This window comes from Chiloscyllium punctatum, chromosome 29, assembly GCF_047496795.1.
Source record: "Chiloscyllium punctatum isolate Juve2018m chromosome 29, sChiPun1.3, whole genome shotgun sequence".
Classification (NCBI taxonomy): Eukaryota; Metazoa; Chordata; class Chondrichthyes; order Orectolobiformes; family Hemiscylliidae; genus Chiloscyllium; species Chiloscyllium punctatum.
In genome coordinates, this window is record NC_092767.1 from 67,520,274 (window position 1) to 67,542,590 (window position 22,317).

Genomic DNA, 22,317 nt, shown 5'->3' on the forward strand with positions numbered 1-22,317 from the left:
ATTCAGCCTCTTCCTATAACTTAAACCCTCTAGCCCAGCAACATTCTTGTCAATGTTTTCTGCAGCCTCTCAAGTTTAACAATATCCTTCCTATAGAAGGGTGACCAGAATTGTATGCAGTATTCTAAAATTGGTCTCATCAATGTCCTGTACAACTGCAACATGACATCGCAATGCCTATAGTCAATACTCTGACCAATGAAGGCAAGCGTGCCAAATGCCTTCTTCACTATCCGGAGTAACTGCAACTCAATTTTCAAGGAACTATGCACCTGCATCCCCAGGTCTGTTGTGCGCAACAGTCCACAGGGCCCTACCCATTACTTGTATAAGTCCTGCCTTATCAGAGTGTAAACATATCACATTTATCTAAAGTAAACTCCATTTGCCACTCCTTGGCCCATTAGCCTATCCGAACAAGGTTCCATTGTAATCTGAGATAATCTTCTTCACTGTCCACTATTTTGGTGTCATCTCCTTGCTAACCATATCTTCTTTATTCACATCCAAAACATTTATGTAAGTGATGAAAAGCAAAGAGCCCAACACAGATCCTGTGGCACACCACTTGTCACAGGCCTCCAGTCCAAAAAGCAACCCTCTACCACCACCCTTCATCTCCTACATTCAAGCCAATTTTGTGTCCAACTGGCTAGCTCCCCCAGATGCCATGTGATCTAACCTTACTAACCAATCTACCTTGTCAAACACCTTGCTGAAGACCAAATAGATAACGTCTACCACCCTGCCTTTAGCAATCTTCTTTATCACCTCTTCAATAAACTCAGTCAAGTTAGTGAGACACAATTTCCTATGTCGTCTATCCCTAATCAATCCTTGCCTTTCTGAATACATGTAAATCCTGTTCCTCAGGACTCCTCCAACAACTTAGCCATCACTGATATAAGGCTCACTGGTCTAAAGTTCCCTGGCTTTTCCTTAGAACCTTTCTTAAATAAGGTACCACATTATCCAACCTCCAGTCTTCCGGAGCCTCACCCATGGTTATCAATGACACAAGGGGCCCATCAATCCTTTCGCTAGCTTTCCACAAAGCTCAGGAAAACACCTGATCAGGTCCAGGGGATTTATCTACCATTGAGTTTTAATATCTTCAGCACCTATAATATGAACTCTTTTCAAGACATCTCGAAATAACTCCATACAGGCCGACATGCCGTCATCAAATCACCCTTTATTTACACACAGAGGGTCCTTGACACTGATCTAGCTCCCTCTGATGCTCCTGTTCTTTCTGCTGAGACTCCTGTGTTTTTTTAAAATTCTCCCACACTTCCACTGCACCAAAAGGGGGTCCAGCAGTAGTGTTTACATTTCCCCAAATCACCTGTGGCTGAGTGAGTATGTGTAGTGACTCAATAAAAATACACCATTGTGCAAAAACATTATTCTACATTTTTCACTGAGAATAAGGGGACTAAATCAAAATAAAGTTGGCGGGGAAAATAAGGCACTCTATTCTCATCAGTGCCCACCTCTCCCTAAAAACACTGAGAGCACTGGTGGACAACACATGCACCCTTTTCAATGACATGTGGGTTTCAATGTAAACACAGAAGGGGGAGCAGGCAGAGAGTTCTGTTCTTGTTGTGGTTCTGTTCGCCGAGCTGGGAATTTGTCTTGCAAACGTTTCGTCCCCAGTCTAGGTGGCATCCTCAGTGCTTGGGAGCCTCCTGTGAAGTGCTTCTGTGCTGTTTCCTCCGGCATTTATAGTGGCCTGTCTCTGCCGCTTCCGGTCGTCAGTTCCAGCTGTCCGCTGCAGTGGCCGGTATATTGGGTCCAGGTCGATGTGTTTGTTTATAGAGTCTGTGGATGAGTGCCATGCCTCTAGGAATTCACTGGCTGTTCTCTGTTTGGCTTGCCCTATAATGGTAGTGTTGTCCTAGTCGAATTCATGTTGCTTGTCATCTGTGTGTGTGGCTACTAAGGATAGCTGGTTGTGTCGTTTCATGGCTAGTTGGTGTTCATGGATATGGATCGTTAGCTGTCTTCCTGTTTGCCCTATGTAGTGTTTTGTGCAGTCCTTGCATGGGATTTTGTACACTACATTGGTTTTGCTCATGCTGGGTATCGGGTCCTTCGTTCTGGTGAGTTGTTGTCTGAGAGTGGCTGTTGGTTTGTGTGCTGTTATGAGTCCTAGTGGTCGCAGTAGTCTGGCTGTCAGTTCAGAAATGCTCCTGATGTATGGTAGTGTGGCTAGTCCTTTGGGTTGCAGCATGTCCTCATTCTGTTGTCTTTCCCTTAGGCATCTGTTGATGAAATTGCGAGGGTATCCGTTTTTGGCGAATACCTTGTATAGGTGTTCCTCTTCCTCTTTTTGCAGTTCTGGTGTGCTGCAGTGTGTTGTGGCCCTTTTGAATAGTATCTTGATGCAACTTTGTTTGTGTGTGTTGGGGTGGTTGCTTTATAGTTTAGGACTTGGTCTGTGTGTGTGGCTTTCCTGTAAACCTTTGTGGTGAATTCTCCGTTCGGTGTTCTCTGTATCATCACATCTAGGAATGGGAGTTGGTTGTCCTTTTCTTCCTCTCTAGTGAATCGGATTCCTGTGAGTGTGGTATTGATGATCCGGTGTGTGTTCTCTATTTCTGTGTTTTTAATTATTACAAAGGTGTCATCCACATATCTGACCCAGAGGTTGAATTCCGTGAATGGACCAGATTAACAGCCCCAATCAGGGAACTCATATTCTATGAGGTTCACCTGCCTGAACTCATTTACAATCACTATTTCCCCAAGTTCACTCGCTTCTGGGTCCTTCTCCAACTGAATATTCATTGAGTATCTTACCCATCTCATATGGTTCCAAACATGACGGCCACATTGATCTGTAAGGGCCCCTATTCTCTCTCTAGTTACTTTTTGGCTGTTAATGTAATGTACTTATAGAATCTTTTTGGATCCTCCTTAACCTATTTAAAGCTATTTCATGTTCCCTAACTGCCATCCTAATTTCTCTCTAAAGTATATTCCTACTGCGTTTATATTTGTCAAGGGATTCACTTGATCCCAGTTGTCTATACTTGACATATGGCTCCTTCTATTTCGAGACCAGAGCTTCAATTTCTCTAGTTATCCAGTATTCCCTACACCTACCAGCCTTGCCGTTCACATGAACAGGAACGTACTGTCTGAACTAGTTACTCATTTTTAGAAGCTTTCCATTTCCCAAATGTTCCTTTCTCAAGTTTTGAAAGTTCATATTTAATATCATCAAAATTAGCCTTACTCCAGTTTAGAACTTTAACTTTTTGATCAGTTTTATCCATTTCTATAACTATTTTAAAACTAATAGAATTATGAAATTTTGCCCCAAAATGCTCCCCCACTGACACCTCAATCACTCTGTCACTGTTTTATAAATATTAAAAAACCTTACATTTATCCATATCTTGGACAATACCATAGTCCATTTACTATAACAATAACTGATGCCAGGATAACCTACCTTGATATCTCGGTGTATTTTCCCCTGATTGTGTAGATATTCCAAGCCCTAAAGTGAAACAAAATTTAGAAGTTAGAATTAATCTTGAATTATAATATTTTGTTCAATTCTCTTCCCAGTATCAAAATGAAAGAAAGGCCTGTTTCCACACAGTAGGGACTCTGATCTAAAGACAAAACATACAATGTGGCAAAGATTAGTGGCAAGCCAAAGGACAGAAACTTTTAAAAGCCAAAAAAAAAATGATAATAAGGAGGGAGCAAATAAACTAAAAGGGAAGCTAGCAACTCAGGTTAGAAGGGACAGTAAGAGCTTCCTTAAAGGGCAGCACAATGGCTCAGTGGTTAGCACTGCTGCCTCACAGCACCAGGGACCCAGGTTCAATTCCCACCTCGGGCAACTGTCTGTGTGGAGTTTGCATATTTTCCCAGTGTCTGTGTGGGTTTCCTCTGGGTACTCCAGTTTCCTCCCACAGTCCAAAGATGTGCAGGTTAGGTGAATTGGCCAAGCGAAATTGCCTGTGGTTTTAAGTACAGGGGTAAATGTAGGGGAATGGATCTGGGTGGGTTGCTCTTCGGAGGGTCAGTGTGGACCTTTTGGACCGAAGGGCCTGTTTCCACACTGTAGCTAAGCTAATCTAATGTAATCTATGTTTTTTTTTAAAAATAGAGGTAAAGAAAGCCCCTTTAGAGATCAAGGCTGGGGAAATAATAATGGTGAACAAGGAAAGAGCAGAATAAACACTAGAAAACACTTATAATATTCCTAAAATATTAAGTAAACAGGAATTCAGAGTACTGGGATAATGGTAAGATTCTTGGTAGTGTAGATGAACAGAGGGATCTCTGTGTCCATGTACACAGATGCCTGAAAGTTGCCACCCAGATTGATAAGGTTGTTAAGAAGGTGTACGTGTGTTAGCTTTTATTGGTAGAGGGACTGAGTTTTGGAACCATGAGGTCATGCTGCAGCTGTACAAAACTCTGGTGTGGCTGCACTTGCAGTATTGTGTGCAGTTCTGGTCACCTCATTATAGGAAAGATGTGGAAGCTTTGGAAAGGGTTCAGGAGAGATTTGCTAGGATGTTGCCTGGTATGGGGGAATGGTCTTACAAGGAAAGGCTGTGGAACTCAAGGCTGTTTTCGTTACAGAGAAGGTGGTAGAGAGGTGACTTAATTGATGAGGGGAAAGTGGGGACTGCAGATGCTGGAGATCAGAGTGGAGTGTAGTGCTGGAAAAGCACAGCAGGTCAGGCAGCATCTGAGGAGCAGGAGAATCAACGTTTCAGGCGTAAGCCCTTCGTCAGGAATGAGGCTGGGAGCCTCGGGGGTGGAGAGATAAATGGGAGGGAGGTGGGCTTGGTGGGGGGGGAGAGCGCGGAGTAACTGAGTGTGCAATAAGTAGATGGAGGTGGGGGTGAAGGTGATAGGTTGGAGAGGAGGGTGGAGCAGATAGGTGGGAAGGAAGATTGACAGGTGGGAAGGAAGATTGACAGATGGGACAGGTCATGAGGATGGTGCTGAGCTGGATTCTTTTGCTCCTGCCTGACCTGCTGTGCTTTTCCAGCACCATACTCTCGACAGGTGACTTAATTGAGGCATATAAGATAATCAGAGGGTTAGATAGTTGGACAGTGAGAGCCTTTCTCATCAGATAGTGATGGCTGGCATGAGGGGGCATAGCTTTTAATTGAGGGGTGACAGATGCAGGACAGTTGTCAGAGGTAGTTTCTTTACTCATAGAGTAGAAGTGGCATGGAATGCACTGACTACAACAGTAGTAGACTCTCTAACTCTAAGGGCATTTAAATGGTCATTGGATAAACATATGGAATAGTGTAGGTTAGATGGGCTTCAGACTGGTTTCACAGGTCAGTGCAACATTGAGAGCCAAAGGGCTTGTACTGCTGTGTAAAGTTCTATGTTCTAAACAAGGGGCTAAAGGTGGGAAGAGAATAAACACAATGGCTTGAACCTTTCACATTTTTGGCCACGTATGAGCTGCGTTAAAGTTTTTGGAGGGAGTCTTGCTGCAAGGCCTATAAGCTTCTTACTGTGTCTTACCAAACACCTCAAGTACCTGCCGCATAGCATCCCCCTCGTCCAATTCCAGCCCCCCATTGTACCATTCGGAGAACAACGTACCACCCAGCGAATATCATGGAATTCACTAGCGTCCCTGAGACTGTGCCATCTTTAAAAGCCTATTGTCATAGTGGACTCAAAACATTAACTACACTTCTCTCTACAGACACTGTCAGACATACTAAGGTTCTCAGTACTTTTGTCTCAGTTTGATGGCTATCTCCCTGACTCGACTGAGGCTGCTGTCAACCATCACAAGCTTCTGCATTAAATGGCATGGCCAAGGAGAAACTAATATAAGCCTAGTATCTCTGGCTGAAGTGGTAAAGTCCAAGGCAAGGATGTTGTGAACATCCATATAGGCTCAGAATTAATGAGCACTTTAAAAGCAAGAGAACAGGCTGGAGATACAGCCAGGTCCAGTCCATGAGCAAAGTGTCCCTGAGCAGTATTACAGTTTTAATTGCCAGTGCATTGAGGTGCAGAAGCAACCTGCAGTGAATTGAAGATGTGCAACCTCTTAGAGGTTGGCAAGTATCAATGCCAATGTCTGTGGCTATGGGGTATGTGTAGCTGGTGCCCATGGAGTACACTGAAGGATCTCAAGCTGGACACTTGACATCAGAGCAAAAATCAAGCGGAATTCATCAGGTACCAGCTCCGATTTCCATGTTGAGTTTTCTCCGTATCTGGCTTGTTTGATGTGGTTTTTGAAATGGGAAGCTTAAGATTAATAAGTGGTTGGGCAGTTAGCAAAGTGTTTTACAATCCCCTCAATTAGCATCTGGGTGCTGCCTAGCGATAAACTCATTGCACTGCTTGATCAAAGCATATAAAATAGAGCAAGATGTCCCCAATATCGAGACTGGCCTCACTGGACCTCTCATCCTCTGTCACAAATCTTGCTGCAGCCCATGTTGCTCAGACCTCTATAAAACTCAACCTCCCAAATATCACTTGAGAAAATGTACTAGGAAAACTAATGGCACTAAAGGGTGATAAGATCCTCGGATCTTAATGGAAACAGTTACAGGGCTAATGTACCACAGGTAGTGATCTTCTCAGAATCCTTAGATCCTGAAAAAAATTCCAGAGACTAGAAAACTGCCAATACAATACCCTTATTCAAAATGAGAGACAAAAATGCTAACGATTGGCCAGTTAGTTTATCTATCATTGGGAAATGTTACAAAGGATGTCATAGAGATGTACAGCATGGAAACAGACCCTTCGATCCAACCCGTCCATGCCAACCAGATATCCCAACCCAATCAAATCCCACCTGCCAGCATCCGGCCTACATCCCTCCAAACCCTTCCTATTCATATACCCATCCAAATGCCTTTTAAATGTTGCAGTTGTACCAGCCTCCACCACTTCCTCTGGTAAGGAAGTATTAGAGCATTTAGAAATGCAGAATATAATCTCTCTCAAAGACAACAACAGATCACTTTTGAAACCAAAGATGAGGAAAAACAGCCAATACTCTAACTTGATTCCCTTTCAGGATCAGCAAGTATTTGTTGACTAAATGTATCAGTCAGACAGATTGCACATTAACTGAATTAATTAGCTTTGACGGAACAGTATCTTTTGTTTTGAAACGTTTCATTTTATAAATTAGAAATTTGCATGACACACACACCTGTGGTGAATGATTATTAATTGTACATTGACTTTGAGAACTGAGTTGGTTGAAATCATGGAGGAGGCCTCCCTCGAACAATGAGTCAAGGATTGTCGATTACAACACACCTCTGTCATTGCATTACAAATTATCGAAGTTATCAATTTAAATCATTAAACTATTCAGCAGTAGCCCTCACCTGTAGTGTCTCTCTGCTGATGTAAGCGATCTGCAACTCAGAGAGTGGGCCAGTTACTAGCAGGAAGAAAAGAAAAGAGAAGTTAATGCTGTTTACTTGTCCGTTATAATAAAAATCTTTGTGCTAACACAAATAAAAGGGGAAGTCTTCAGTTTCACATCCATGAGTGAGAGTCACAGCTTTATTCTTTACTTCTTTACCTGCATTTCCCTATTTTAACAAACTTATTAATGTTCCCTAGATCAATGGCTGCAAAGTTCAAGCTACCATCTCTTGGTCATGAGCATCATCACTTGTAGGAGTTATAGAGTCAGAGATATACAGCATAGAAACAGACCCTTCGGTCCAACACATCCATGCCTACCAGATATTCCAACCCAATCTAGTCCCACCTGCCAGCACCCAGCCCATATCCCTCCAAACCCTTCCTATTCATATACCCATCCAAATGCCTCTTAAATGTTGCAATTGTACCAGCCTCCACCACATCCTCTGGCAGCTCATTCCATACACATACCACCCTCTGCATGAAAAAGTTGCCCCTTAGGTCCCTTGTATATCTTTCCCCTCTCAACCTAAACCTATACCCTCTAGTTCTGGACTACCCCACCCCAGGGAAAAGACTTTGTCTATTTATCCTATCTATGCCCCTCATAATTTTGTAAACCTTTATAAGGTCACCCCTCAGTCGCCGATGCTCCAGGGAAAACAGCCCCAGCCTGTTCAGCCTCTCCCTATAGCTCAAATCCTCCAACCCTGGCAACACCCTTGTAAATCTTTTCTGAACCCTTTCAAGTTTCACAACATCTTTCCGATAGGAAGGAGACCAGAATTGCACGCAATATTGCAACAATGGCCTAACAAATGTCCTGTACAGCCGTAACATGGCATCCCAACTCCTGTACTCTATACTCTGACCAATAAAGGAGAGCATACAAAACGCCGCCTTCACTATCCTATCTACCTGTGACTCCACTTTCAAGGAGCTACGAACCTGCATTCCAAGGTCTCTTTGTTCAGCAACACACTCTAGGACCTTACCACTATGTGTATAAGTCCTGCTAAGATTTGCTTTCCCAAAATGCAGCACCTCACATTTATCTGAATTAAACTCCATCTGCCATTTCTCGGCCCTTTGGCCCATCTGATCAAGATCCTGTTGTACTCTGAGGTAACCTTCTTCGCTGTCCACTACACCTCCAATTTTGGTGTCATCTGCAAACTTACTAACTGTACCTCTTATGCTCGCATCCAAATCATTTATGTAAATGACAAAAAGTAGAGGACCCAGCACCGATCCGAGCAAACTGGTACTATAACTTGTATTATCTCCTCAAACATTTGCACATGAACCCCAGGTCCCTCTGTTCCTGCACCCATTTTTAAGGTCAGACATGCTTAAGCTGCCAAATGGTCTATTCCTGCTCCTATTTCTTCAATGTATTATCTTGCATTAAACAGCATCTATCATGTGTTCTCCCATTTCACGAGTCTCTGATCTTATCTATCATCTTCACTGTTTTCTAGGTTTCCAAGTTTTGAACAATCTTCAAACTTTGTTATATTTATCAAAAGTATAACTGTATAGCACCACTGCATAATTCTTTCTGGGTATATGTGTTCACTTCCTATCATTTATATTGCATCATGCTGTTGGTATTCGATGTCCAGGGCAACCTTGCTGAGGCACATCATGTCATTTAGATAACTAATTCAAATATTAGTACAGGTCCAGGTATCAGACTGGTGATGAAAACAACAGTGACACAGCCCAGGGACACTTGGAATGGCCCAGCAACTCCCTTTTCACACAATATCAGTAATTCATATACTTTCAGTAACCTGCCTTTCACACATAGTAACTCACTCACCATCAATAACTTACTTCCGTCACACTCTCAATTACCCTCCTCCTTCTCCTTCTCCTTCTCCTCTCCCTCTCAGCAACTCACTTTCTCTTCTATCTTCTTCTTTAACTTCTCTCTTGGGGTCACCACAGTGCTAATAGGTCAACTCTCCCCATCACCACCTCTTTATCCCCACTGTAGGGAGTCGAAAATTAGAGGGCATACGTTTAAGGTAAGAGGGAAAAGATTTAAAAGGGACAGTATGGGCAACTTTTTCACAGAGAGGGTGGTGCATGTGTACCAGAAGAAGTGGTTCAGGCTGATACAAATACAACATTTAAAAGACATTGAGATGGGTTTATGAATAAGGTAGATTTAGAGGGGTTTGGGCCATATGCTGGCAAAAGGGACTAGATCGGTTTACAATATCTGGTCGGCATGGACAAGTTGGACTGAAGGGTGTGTTTCCATACCGTACATCTCTATGACTCTAAGTCACTCATTTCTCTCCCAATTCCTGTTTTTCAGTTTTTTTGACACTGCATCTTTCCATCCAGTCTTAAGCCTCGCTCCTCTTCATCTTCCAGACAATTTCATTTTCATCATGACCTCACCACATTTTATTTCTTTCTCTGAAACAGATGACCATGCTATTTCAACATTTTCTCAGCAACTTTCTTCAGTATTTTCACATTGATACTGTGATATGTTGATTCCTGATCTTGTCATTTTTCATCAGCTCATTCATCCATTTCAGGATTTGCACCTTAATTGTCTCCAATCATTGGTCCACTGTTCTTGAGGTGGCCCAAGTTTCTGTACATATAAGACTAGTCTCTCAACTGACTTGTAGAATATCCCCTTCAATTCCACCAATAGTTTTTACAATATTCCATTGCATTTCTTACAATAACTTCTACCATAATTAATCCATTGTTTTATTGTCATTTCATACTTCCTTCTGACACCACTGACTAATAAGTATTTGAGGCCACTCACTTTTTCCAGATCTTCACCCATAATCTTTCTACCTTCACTTTGGTCCTTCTCTCTAGGCTGAAACTAATAGTCTGTGCATTGAGTGTTTGGTTTATTGATCTTCTCAGTAATTTAGTGTCCGAAGATCTGAAACTCAGTACTGCAGTTCTCTTGCATTATTAAGCTAACGTCAGTTATTCCTGCAAATTATGTGGTTCTTTCAGCAATGATGTGGTGTGAATGTGCCCCTCTCCCCCCTCATCAAATGAGTACAATGAAGTGACATGTCTTTAAACAGTTCTGACTTTTGCAAAACAAGATGGTTTGTTGTTTTTTTTTCAAAGAGCAGCAGTTTCCTCACATTAATTTTAGACCTTGTGAAGTTAAAACTTCATCAATTGACCTAACATAAGCAGAACCCTGCAAGACCACAAACACAACTGTCAGAAGGCTGGTTCCTGGATAGCCAATCATTCATTCAACTTATCAGCTTGAACAAAACAGAAACAACCATACACACACACACACCCTGAAGTGTCTATAGATTCTGTTGCCTAGCTGCCTTGAAGTGACAATTAGCTGTTGTTAAAATAGAGAAACTCAAAGGGAGAGCTCAGGCCCAAAGTTGCAGCAAAGGGAAGAAGATGAGTTCGTCAATGTGGACTTGCTCTTGTGAACTGCACTCAGGTCCAGCAATGAAATTATCTTTTGCAACAACACTACACTGTCAAGATGGAGTATATTTTGTAAAATACAGTTGAGTATCTTGACCAGTTAAGATTCAATCACATTGCTGTGGATTTGGAGTCACATGTGGGTCAGACCAAGCAAGGTTGGCAGATTCCCTTCCCTAAAGTGGGGGCGGGAAACCAGATGGGTTTTGATGACAATCAACAATGGTTTCATGGTCATTACATTTTTAATTCCAGTGCCAATCAGTCAAATCCATTTCCAATAGGAGGAACATGTCATTTATGTGCCTGACACTAGACTTCCGAAACAACTGTTCAACTTGCAACTCAGTCCTAACAGGAGATGGCCAGGAGGTCAGTGGAATTACTTTAGCAATGTCCTTAAAACATCCCTGAAAAGATCAATTTTTCTCATCTACTCCTGAGAGTCCCTGACTTATGACCAACCAAAATGAAGAAGGTTTATTCGAGAACATAAAAAATGTCAATGAATTTTGCAGGGAGCATGCAGAAGCAAGGTTGATGTATCAGAAATACCTCATCTGTCCAAGAATTACCTGCCTCAGCTGGGACAGACTTAGCAGATCATGCACTGGACTTATCAGGTATCCCAGACCCAGTCAAGAAAAGTGGAAACATGCCATTCTTGATCCGAAAGGAACATCAAAAAAGCAAGTTCAGTACAAACCGCTCCTAGTCCACATAGTTCTCTATTTCCACGTTAAGTCCAAATACCAAATCAATCTCAGCCTTGAGTATACTCAACAGCTGAACACCCAGCTGTTTCACAATCCTCTCAGAAGATTTTTTTCATCTCAATTCAAAATGACTACTCTCTTATCCTATGACTGTCCTCCTAGGTCTATGCTCTTCAGCCAGGGGAAACATTTACCCTACTGCATTCCTTAGAGTCTTATATGTTTGATCAGGAAACTATTCTATACGATGGGAGTGAATGGGAGAGATTTTAACCCATTGTGACCAGTAATGAGAAACTAGCTAAGCTTATTATGACAAAAGACTTAATTCAGACTGTTTCATTGGAGCATAGGAGGGTATTGAATGTTTCAAATGGTTTAAAATTGTGAAGGATTTTGAGACAGAAATTAGGGAAACAGTATTTCTTCTGATAGCAGAGTCATTGATGAGGTGTCCACAATCTTAAAATTGTTACTGAGAGTGAAGAGAAAGATTAGGAGAAATTTCTTTACACAAAGCAGTTAGAGAATTTGCAAGAGGAAGTGGTTGGGACAAAGAACATTGCACTTTTCAAGGAAAATTAGATAAGTATAGAAGCAGATTAAGACCTGTGTAAAGAACAGAGCAGTAGGATTCATTTTGGATGCCAAGCTGCAGAATGAACATGACAGTCTGAATGGTCTTCCTTCTGTGTGCAGTAAACCCCTGTGCCTGAAACCGCAGTTTGTGCCTGGGTCTGCAGAACCTTATTTCCTTTGTCAGTGTTCCCACAAAGGTTAAAGATTCGAGGCCAAAAGGACAGCAGAATGAGTGCATCAGTAAGTGAATTTGTTTTATTTGTGTTGTACAGCACAGAATCCTGCATTTCAGCTGTCTGCAATCCGAGATTTTAGTGAGTGTGTTTCTGGAATGGAATGAGTTTCTTTGAAATGAGAAAACTGGAATTACCATGGTAAATATCCTGCAGTGATCCTCCTCCGCAGTATTCCATACAAATCCATAACTTGTTAGACCTAATGAAAGATAAAATAGATTTTCTATCAGACAACACAGGTTAAAAATAATTGGATACAGATTAAATGTTAAAAGTCAAAGTTATATTGTCTCATCATGCACCTCTCCCAAAATTGTACTGTCTGATGAAGAATGCCCACTTTGAGTCCTCATTATTATATGTAAGTTCTGTTGTTGAGTCTCAACTGCTTTAAGAAATTCTTACCCAGCTCTTACCTGATATAGCTTCCGTAATAAGCGACTATATTTTGATGTGTACAGGATTTCACCATAATGATCTCTTGCTGGATAACTGAAAAGTCATCATCTATTGGGGGGAGAAAAAAAAAGAGTAGTTGTCTTATGATCCCAGCTGGCAGTGATTCTGATGTCAGTGAAACTTGGCATGATGGAAATTTATTTTTGCAGTTTGGTCAGTTACTGATCATATTTACGCAAAGCTGCCAATGATCTTTTAACAAAAAAAAACACACAAGTTTATTACACTAAAGAAAATAAAATAAAGCTATTATCTATATAATAATTTAGAAAGATCTTAACATAAACAGCAAAGAGAAAAATTTAATCCTTTTCCCAGCAATATCTTTGCAGTCACTTAATCCCAGTGAAGTTTCACTCCTATTTTAACCCAGATTTCTTAATTCAACTGCCTCCTTCCAACTCTGATGATCTGGATTTATCTCCAGTTCTAAAAATGTGGAGCTTTCTACAAACCAAAAAACTGCATTTCAGCTGAGATAACCTTTCTTCTTAACTGAAACCTGATTGGGGCATAAAAGTTCAACTTTACAAACCTTTAATGAATTAACTCTCCAAGTGGATTCCCTAGTCACATGCTTTCTTGAAAATGATATTTGAAGTCACTGTTCAAAAATGAGCTGCTGGACTCTTTGAAAGTGCAAGCTATCACCACAGAAATAAAACCAAAAAAAAACATTGAACTGCAATCCAGTTTCCCGACTGATCATATTATTATACATTATGACAAAAACAGAACTTCATCCTGCAACAAATACAAAAAGTTGTATTTTCTTTCAATGCGATTTTAGATGGGCAGATCGATGGAATAGATTTTGTAGTCTCTTAGTGAGATGTAAATAATAATTTTATTTCAACCTTTCATGAAGACAGACAAGTTAGGATTGAAGGTTGGTTTTAAAACCCACCAAATTTTAGTGATGTAAGGCCTATTCCTGGCCTTAAATAGGGTGTGAGGGGAACTTCTTTATCCTGTCCTTGGATTCATTCAGTATCTAAATCTTTCTCAAAGATAACTAGCAAATTCAGACTGGGTCAAACATCACACTTGGTCACAATCCAACCATGAGTTGTTAGAAAAATTCTTCTTTCCTCATTCCCATCAACATAACAGAGACCTGTTTTATCTTCACTGCTCCCTCAATCTGAGAGACCTACTCAAAAGTCATCCTCAAAGTCCATTCAGCTCAGTTCTGCTTCTCTTTAAAATTCATTCTTGGGATGTGACTATTATGGGCAAGAGCAGAATTTACTGCCCTACCCTAATTGTGGTTGTGATCTGCCTTCTTGACCTGCTACAGTCCATGTGGGGTGAGTGCACATACAATGCTTTACCTGTTGCAATCTCGTACAACTGAATGGCTTGTTAGATCATTTCAGAAGGCAGTTCAGGGTCAAACACACTGGAGTGGATCTAGAATCTCTGACTGGATAGACCAAGTAAGGATGGCAGATTTCCTTCTCTGAAGGACAATAGAGAACCATTTTTTTTGTGTCATTTGATAGTTTCACATGTACTGAGACTAGGACTTCCTATTCCAGATTTTATTAATTGAATTGTTCCCTGGATCAATTAGCTTGGATCTCTGGATTATTTGTCCAAAGACTAGTTCTTTACAAGTGGAGTTGCAGGATCAGGATAGTGAAGATGACATTTGGTATGCTTGCCTTTATTGGTCAGTGCATTGAGTTTAGCAGCTGGGAGGTTAAGTCTCCCAGCTATTGGAAAGATGTTGTGAAACTTGAAAGGATTCAGAAAATATTTACAAGAATGTTGCTATGGTTGGAGGGTTTGAGCTTTAGGGAGAGGCTTAATAGGCTGGGGCTATTTTCCAGGAGGGTCAGATGCTGAGGGATGACCTTATAGAAGTTTATAAAATCACAAGGGGCATGGATAGGGTGAATAGCCAAGGTCTTTTCCCTGGACTAGGGGAGTTCAAAACTAGAGGGAATAGATTTAAGCTGAGGGGGGAACCATTTAAAAGGGACCTGAGGGGCAACTTTTTTCACACAGAGGGTGGTGCATGTATGGAATGAGCTGCCAGAGGAAGTGTGAATGCTGGTACAATAACAACATTTAGAAGGCATCTGGGTGGGTATATGAATAGGAAGGGTTTAGAGGAGTATGGGCGAAATGCTGGTAAGTGGGACTACATTAATTTAGGATATCTGGTCAGCGTGCCCCCTGACCAGATACCAACTTGCCCATGCGTTGGACTGAAGGGTCCGTTTCCATGCTGTACGTCTCTATGACTCTCTTTATAATATTGCAAATATGAGGTCAAAAGTTTATCCCCGGGTCAAACATGACACCATGATACAACTCCACAATTCAATTCCACCTGAGCAAGCACAAGACCCGATGATGTACAAAATGAAAGCACATTCAAATTGAGTATCAGAGTGGCAGCAACTGGAAAACACAGGGTAAACTTTGGAGCATACCACTCCAATTTGGAATTCAATCTTTTTTTTAAGTGTCTGCCCTCGTAAACCATAATAAGGTGGTAATGTTAGTGTAATAGTGCAGGAGAACATAAACTAAAAACACAACAGAGTAGTATCATAAATACTTGCCTGAGAAACACGTTGTCCCGTCTATCAAAACCCTTCACAATTTTGAACATTCTCCTTAACATTCAGTATTCAAAAAAGAATAATCCCAACTTCTTCAATCATTCCAAATGGCTGACTTTTTTTTGTCTCGAATAGCATCCCATAAATCTATTTTGTACCCCTGTCTAAGACTTTTCTAAAGAATAATGAACACAACTGTACTCAATGTCTCGACTTGCAAATTTCTCATATACTTTCTTAACCACCTTATAATTTGAGCTGCCACCTCTTAAGATGTCGGAGTGTGTACATCCAGGTCCCAAGGTTTTTGTGGCCCCATCAAAATGTTGGTGTCTCACTTCATACTTGTCCTTATTAAAAAAGTCTGCCCATTTCACCACTCTGTCTACATCTTCATTATTTACTGTATTGCTAAGTTTTGAATCATCTGTATCCTTTCATCCAAGTCCAGTTCTAGCAAAGCAATATCCTTAATGGTCATAATGGTCTCTGGGAATATCCATTGCATTTCTGACTGGAGGGAAGTAAGCAATGATTGGAATGAGGTCAGCCAAATGGATCTCATAGAAAATGAATTTCCTGATTGGGGCTGATAACCTGGTCCAGTCAGGGAGCCCTGGCTGGCAGCTATAAACAGCAATGTAAGACATCCTGTTCACTCTGACAACTGGCTCTGAGGAAGCCAGACCACTACTATGCACAAGTAAATAAAGTGTGACTTGGTGACAGAATACCGGCCTCTGTGGAGTTATTTCAAGGAGGCAAGATATAATTTTATCTTTTGATAAAAAATATTATCCAGTTTTAATTGTCATTTTATTTGACATCTGTGAAAGAGGAAAAAAGCCAAAGATAGTGGTTGTTGGTAGTCAGTGCAATTAACAAATACCTTCTGGATTGAACACTATTGCATTATGTGGTCAGCCTGTTTCAGCATCCGAATAACCAGTCCCTTATGAAACATGGGAATATTAAAGTAAGATATACAGCCTCTTGAGACTGTCCTGAAGTTCAAAAAAGATAATTGTTGATCCTTAATTCAACTCCACATTTTTTTTAATCATTTGACTTCCTTAGTGTACAAAAGTTTATTGATTTCAGCCTTGAATATATTCAGCAACTGAGTAGTCAATGCTCCACATTCTAGCCACTCTCCAGCTAAAGAAGATTTTTTCCTGAATTCCTTATTGGTTTCTTTTTTTAAATTCACTCCTAGGATGTGGGTGTCGCTGGCTCAGCTAGCATTTATTGCTCATTCCCAGGTGCTCTTGAGAAGGTAGTGGTGAGCTGTTTTCTTGAATCGCTGCATTTAGTAATCACACAATGCTGTTAGAACGAGTTTCAGGATCTTGACCCAGTGATCCTGAGGGAACAGCAAAATAATTCCAGTCAGGATGATGTGGGGCTTGGAGTGAAACTCATTGGTGGTGCAGTTTGATTTCTTACTGACCATCTTCTTTTTATGTCCACTCATTCTAAACTCTAATTCTACCCTCGCCAATAATTTCTTAAATGTTGCAAGTGCACCTGCTACCACCACCCTCTCATCCTCCATTTTTCTAGATAAGAGCCATCAGCCTTCCCAGATAGTCATAATCTAAGTTCTAGTATCATTTATGTAAATCTCTTTCACACCTTGTCCAGTTACCCTTCATTATTGTCCTATGGAAATAAGAACTATTCGCAACACTACAAATGCTTGGAGGCATAGGTCCAGAACCTCCACTCAGCACCAAATGCTGAGACATTCACTCCTTCTAGTGTTGCAATGGCCTCACTGATACCTCCCTCAATTCTATATAATGTGAGAGATTGACATATCACACTACAGTATGGCAACATGCACATTCCCCTGACTGAGGATTACTGGATATCAAGGTATGTTGCCTAATTGGTGTGTGACTGCACCAATTAGCATAGCAAGGCAAGGCATGGATGGTGCATGCACGCAGGTAGGCACTAAACGAACGAGCAGTAAGAGAGCAAGCGAGTAGCTCTAAGAGACAGCCTCGATCAATCATAAAACAATACAGCACAGAACAGGCCCTTCGGCCCTCAATGTTGCAATCCATGAGCTGTGTCCCTGTATGTAGATGTCCCTGCTGCATCTTTTCAATGCTAGTTTCTGCTGCACTCTGCAATGCACACGTGTGCTTCCTGAGTGGCCTCCAAGTGTATTGGAGAGGCGCCATGAGGAGTTAGCAAAAGCTGGATGCCAATGACTATGTAGAAGGGGTTCCCTTGAATGTGTCCAGAGAAGATGCTTTGTCCTAAGCAAAATGCAGGTCCATTAAGGTAACCAGTGAGCTGAAGTAAAATTTTTTTGTTTCCATGTTGCGATTACTCAACATTCAACTTATTTGGCGCATTTGGTAAGGTAGGAAGCTGAATATTAATGAGATAAGTTGGACCATTAGCAGGCGTTTTCCAAGCAATGATCCCTCTAAATTGGCAATTCGACACTGCCAAGCAAGAAACTTACTGTGTCATTTGTCACAATCATAAAAGATGATATGAGGTGCACCTGACATCAAGATTATCCTCGCTAAACATTCAACTGGAGAGGTCCAAAGAGGACCAAGAGTAATGTTACAAGTTTTAACTGGCAGTTGGATATTGGGTGATTCATTTTGCAGATTATGTAATGAACACCAATTCACTGAATTCCTTTAATTGTGATCCAGGCATACATCTGGTTAGAATGGAGATTACCCTTGGTTAGACCACAGATTAAATTCTGAATGCAGTTCTGGTCATCATGCCATTGGAACGATTTGATTGCATCAGAGAGGGTGCAGAGGCTATTCACCAGGATGTTGCTTGGGATGAAAAGACTGTTATGAGGATAGACTGAATAGACTGGGTTTGTTTTCCATGGAACAGAGGAGGAAGAGGGGGGATCCAATTGAGGTATACAAGATTATGGGAGGCACAGACATAGTAGATCATGAGAATGTTTTTCTCATGGCAGACATGAAAAAATGTGTTGCTGAAAAAGTGCAGCAGGTCAGGCAGCATCCAAGGAGCAGGATGCTGCCTGACCTGCTGCACTTTACTAGCAACACATTTTTCATCTCTGATCTCCAGCATCTGCAGTCCTCACTTTCTCCTCATAGCAGACATGTCTAAGACCAGAGGGAATAAATTTAAGATGAAGAGGAAGTGGTTTTGAGGAGATCTGAGAAAAATATTTTTTACCCAGAAGATAGTAGAAATATGGAAGGTGCTGCCCGAGAGGATGGTGGATGCAGGTATTCTTGCATCTGAATGACCACTTAAAATGCCAGAGCATAGTAGGCTTTGGACCAAGTGCAGGTAAATGAAATTATTGTAGTATGGTGCTTGATGGTCAGCATAGACATGGTAGGCCAAAAGGCCAGTTTCTATGCTGTATGTCTAGGTTTCCATGATCTTTATAAAAAAAAGATAGGAAACCTCCAATATAAATCAGAGTCAAGGTAATTTCCTGCACCAGCTTCAATCATCCCATAGATTGGCAATAGGTCTAGGTTTCTATCTGGTTTTGTTTTGCATCTCTGTTGTTGTGGTTCTGTTCGCCGAGCTGGGAATTTGTGTTGCAGATGTTTCGTCCTCTGTCTAGGTGACATCCTCAGTGCTTGGGAGCCTCATGTGAAGCGCTTCTGTGATCTTTCCTCCAGCATTTATAGTGATTTGTACCTGCCGCTTCCGGTTGTCAGTTCCAGCTGTCCGCTGCAGTGGCCGGTATATTGGGCCCAGGCCGATGTGCTTATTGATTGAATCTGTGGATGAGTGCCATGCCTCTAGGAATTCCCTGGCTGTTCTCTGTTTGGCTTGTCCTATAATAGTAGTGTTGTCCCAGTCGAATTCATGTTGCTTGTCATCTGTGTGTGTGGCTACTAAGGACAGCTGGTCGTGTCGTTTCGTGGCTAGTTGGTGTTCATGGATGCGGATCGTTAGCTGTCTTCCTGTTTGTCCTATGTAGTGTTTTGTGCAGTCCTTGCATGGGATTTTGTACACTACATTGGTTTTGCTCATGCTGGGTATCGGGTCCTTCGTCCTGGTGAGTTGTTGTCTGAGCGTGGCTGTTGGTTTGTGTGCTGTTATGAGTCCCAGTGGTCGCAGTAGTCTGGCTGTCAGTTCAGAAATGCTCCTGATGTATGGTAGTGTGGCTAGTCCTTTGGGTTGTGGCATGTCCTCATTCTGTTGTCTCTGCGCAGCTTACAGGGTGGCTGAGTGTCTTTGTATTCTGACAGCTATGACATCACATTGTACAGGACCTGGCTAAATGGCATGATGGGTATTTTCTGGCCTGAAATGTTCTGAACACACTTGGCTGCTAATGCCACCAGGATATTACTGGAGTCTCAGGGTTAATAGTCCAGTGATAATTCTATTATAGTTAACAGTTTATACTTTAATTGATTGAAGCAACTGAAGAAACATTGCGTCCCCTCATACCAGCATAGTGTCAGGGAAACCTGAAACAGAGAAACTTAAAAGGAAGCAATGCCTGTCAGCAGAAAAGCCATCTCCCAAGGATTATATCGCAAACTGAGAATTTGTTTACCCTTTTAGAAATCCACAAGAATGGGTTTAAAAATCCCTGCTGCCCTAGTTGCAGTGTGTTCATGAGGTGGTGTGATTGAATGCCATGAAGGGTACAGCTTGAGGACTGCCATTAGACACCTCTCAGCCGCAGGTAAAGAAAGGCCTTCTCTCGGTCTGAGTGCTAGAAGCCAGGCCAGACACTAAAGTCACCTGTAAAAAGGTAACAGGACAAAAGCCTATCAACTAATTAGAGTGCCAAGACTCTTGAAATCAATTGCTCTACTACATTATCCAACATGATGGCCACAACATTCCCACATCTATTCTTTATGGCCAGAGATTAATGTGTACATCTTTTTTAACTACAATAATTTTGTTCAGTTCACGTTTCTAATCTGTTCATGTCTATTATATTTTGTTATCTTTTCTTGTGTTTAGCAGGCTAATAAACACCAAAAGCCAAGTTAATTTGGTTCCTTTTAAAAATATAAGCACATTTGGGTTATAGAAAATATGACTTGGAGGTGCCAGTGTTGTACAAAGTTAAAAATCACACAACACCAAGTTATAGTCCAACAGGTTTATTTGGAAGCACTAGCTTTCGGAGCGCTGCTCCTTCCTTATTGAAATTGTATCCAAGAGAGAAGGAATTCTCAAATTAACCTTGTTGTGAACAATAAAAGAAAGGCTTGAATTAAGAGAAAGAGCCAGTTCATCCCTGTTCATCAGGAATATAACCATTTGGGAATATCCCATCCAGGATCATTGAGAAATTGGGTGACTGATCATAACACAAGCATTGCATAGACATCACACCTGAGATGTCAGACAGGTTAGGTTAGATTAGATTAGATTAGATTACCTACAGTATGGAACAGGCCCTTCAGCCCAACAAGTCCACACTGACCCTCTGAAGAGTAACCCACCCAGACCCATTCTCCACATTACCCTAACTAATGCACTTAATACTATGGGCAATTTAGCATGGCCAGTCACCTGACCTGCACATTTTTGGACTGTGGGAGGAAACCAGAGCACCTGGAGGAAACCCATTTAGACACAGAGAATGTGCAAACTCTTCACAGACAGTCACCCGAGGCTGGGATCGAACCTGGGCCCCTGGCACTGCGAGGCAGCAGTGCTAACCACTGAGCCACTGTGCCACCCCAATAGGTGAAGAAAACCAGGCATTTTATCTTGGAGTTTTTGCTTCTTGGAAATCTAAAATTTACAAGCAGTTTATTGACCATCGAATGACTCCCATGATGCATAAACAACTACAATGACCTGGATACACACAAAAATTAATACGTTAAATGAAGGAAAGAAAACAAATTAGCATCTTTTCCTCACAGCCATGCGCCAGACTCCAGTCTGCTCATGACCAATCGTCAGTGTTTAATAATTTTAAGCGTCATGCTGAAGCTAATAATTGATACCTTAATTGGTTGGAAACTTTGAAGTTGATTGACAAAGTGAAGTGAGTGAGATACAGTGAATGTGCAGAAAAAGCTTCTGATTCTGCACTCATGCTGTGTACCTGACTCATCTCATTCCTTCCCCCTCCAAATTCCTTGCTCTCTGACCTACATTATTTCTCATGTACAAAGAGGATTTTCTTATTTCTTCCATCTCTTCCACTGAACCTGAGGGAGCTGACAGCTTGTGCAAAAGGAATTCCTCCACCTGACTGTCAGCATCTTGCTGCATCCCTGGAGGCGCAGTGTCGGCAGCCTGCTGCACTTGCAAAGCTTCAGGCTGGGCTGCAGCCCACCACAGGCCTCTGCCCACATGCGGCGGATGCACACAGAGAAAGTAGGCCTTTAAGCTGCCATAGCAACCAGGAAGCAGCCTGACCACATGAAAGCAGTACTGTTTCTCACATGCAAAACTCATTAGCATTGCCTTCTTGTACAGCAAATTTTATCTCAATGGGTGGAGACCTCAGCCATTCTCTGCCGATCAAACTGTGAATACGGGCCCCCAAATTTTCCCTTCTTGCAAAAAGATTTTCTTGTGCATTTAACCTCGGACACTGGATTAACCACTGACCTTCCACCTCTGAGATCTAGAATTCTGGAACTTACAATATAAAAAGAAGCCATTTGGTCAATTAAACCTTGGCCTCTTGTGAGATGGATATATTCCCTGTTTTAAGCCAGTCTAGCTCAGCCATTGGATATGGCTTACCAGTGCCCAGAATTGCACACAGTACACTGGATGGGTTTATACAAGCGCCTCTGATAAATGTGCTCTCATCCTTTTACTGTACCCTCTCAGAATCCAATGAACAGCTCTGGCAGCACTGTTTATTTCAGTGCTGATCTTCTCAGATCCTTCCCCTTT

The 22,317-nt window shown here is 41.6% G+C and overlaps 1 protein-coding gene across 2 annotated transcripts in view; it reads right to left on the reverse strand.

Moving 5' to 3' along the window:
• Positions 1 to 22,317, reverse strand: part of LOC140454496 (mitogen-activated protein kinase kinase kinase kinase 5-like) — a 122,884-nt gene that overhangs the window by 63,164 nt on the left and 37,403 nt on the right. For both annotated transcript variants that reach the window (XM_072549295.1, XM_072549294.1), the window contains exons 3-6: positions 12,823 to 12,913; positions 12,541 to 12,605; positions 7,377 to 7,432; positions 3,467 to 3,514 (exon numbers count right to left, since the gene is read on the reverse strand). In XM_072549295.1, the coding sequence (XP_072405396.1) occupies positions 3,467 to 3,514; positions 7,377 to 7,432; positions 12,541 to 12,605; positions 12,823 to 12,913 (260 nt within the window). The remainder of the gene's footprint in view (positions 1 to 3,466; positions 3,515 to 7,376; positions 7,433 to 12,540; positions 12,606 to 12,822; positions 12,914 to 22,317) is intronic.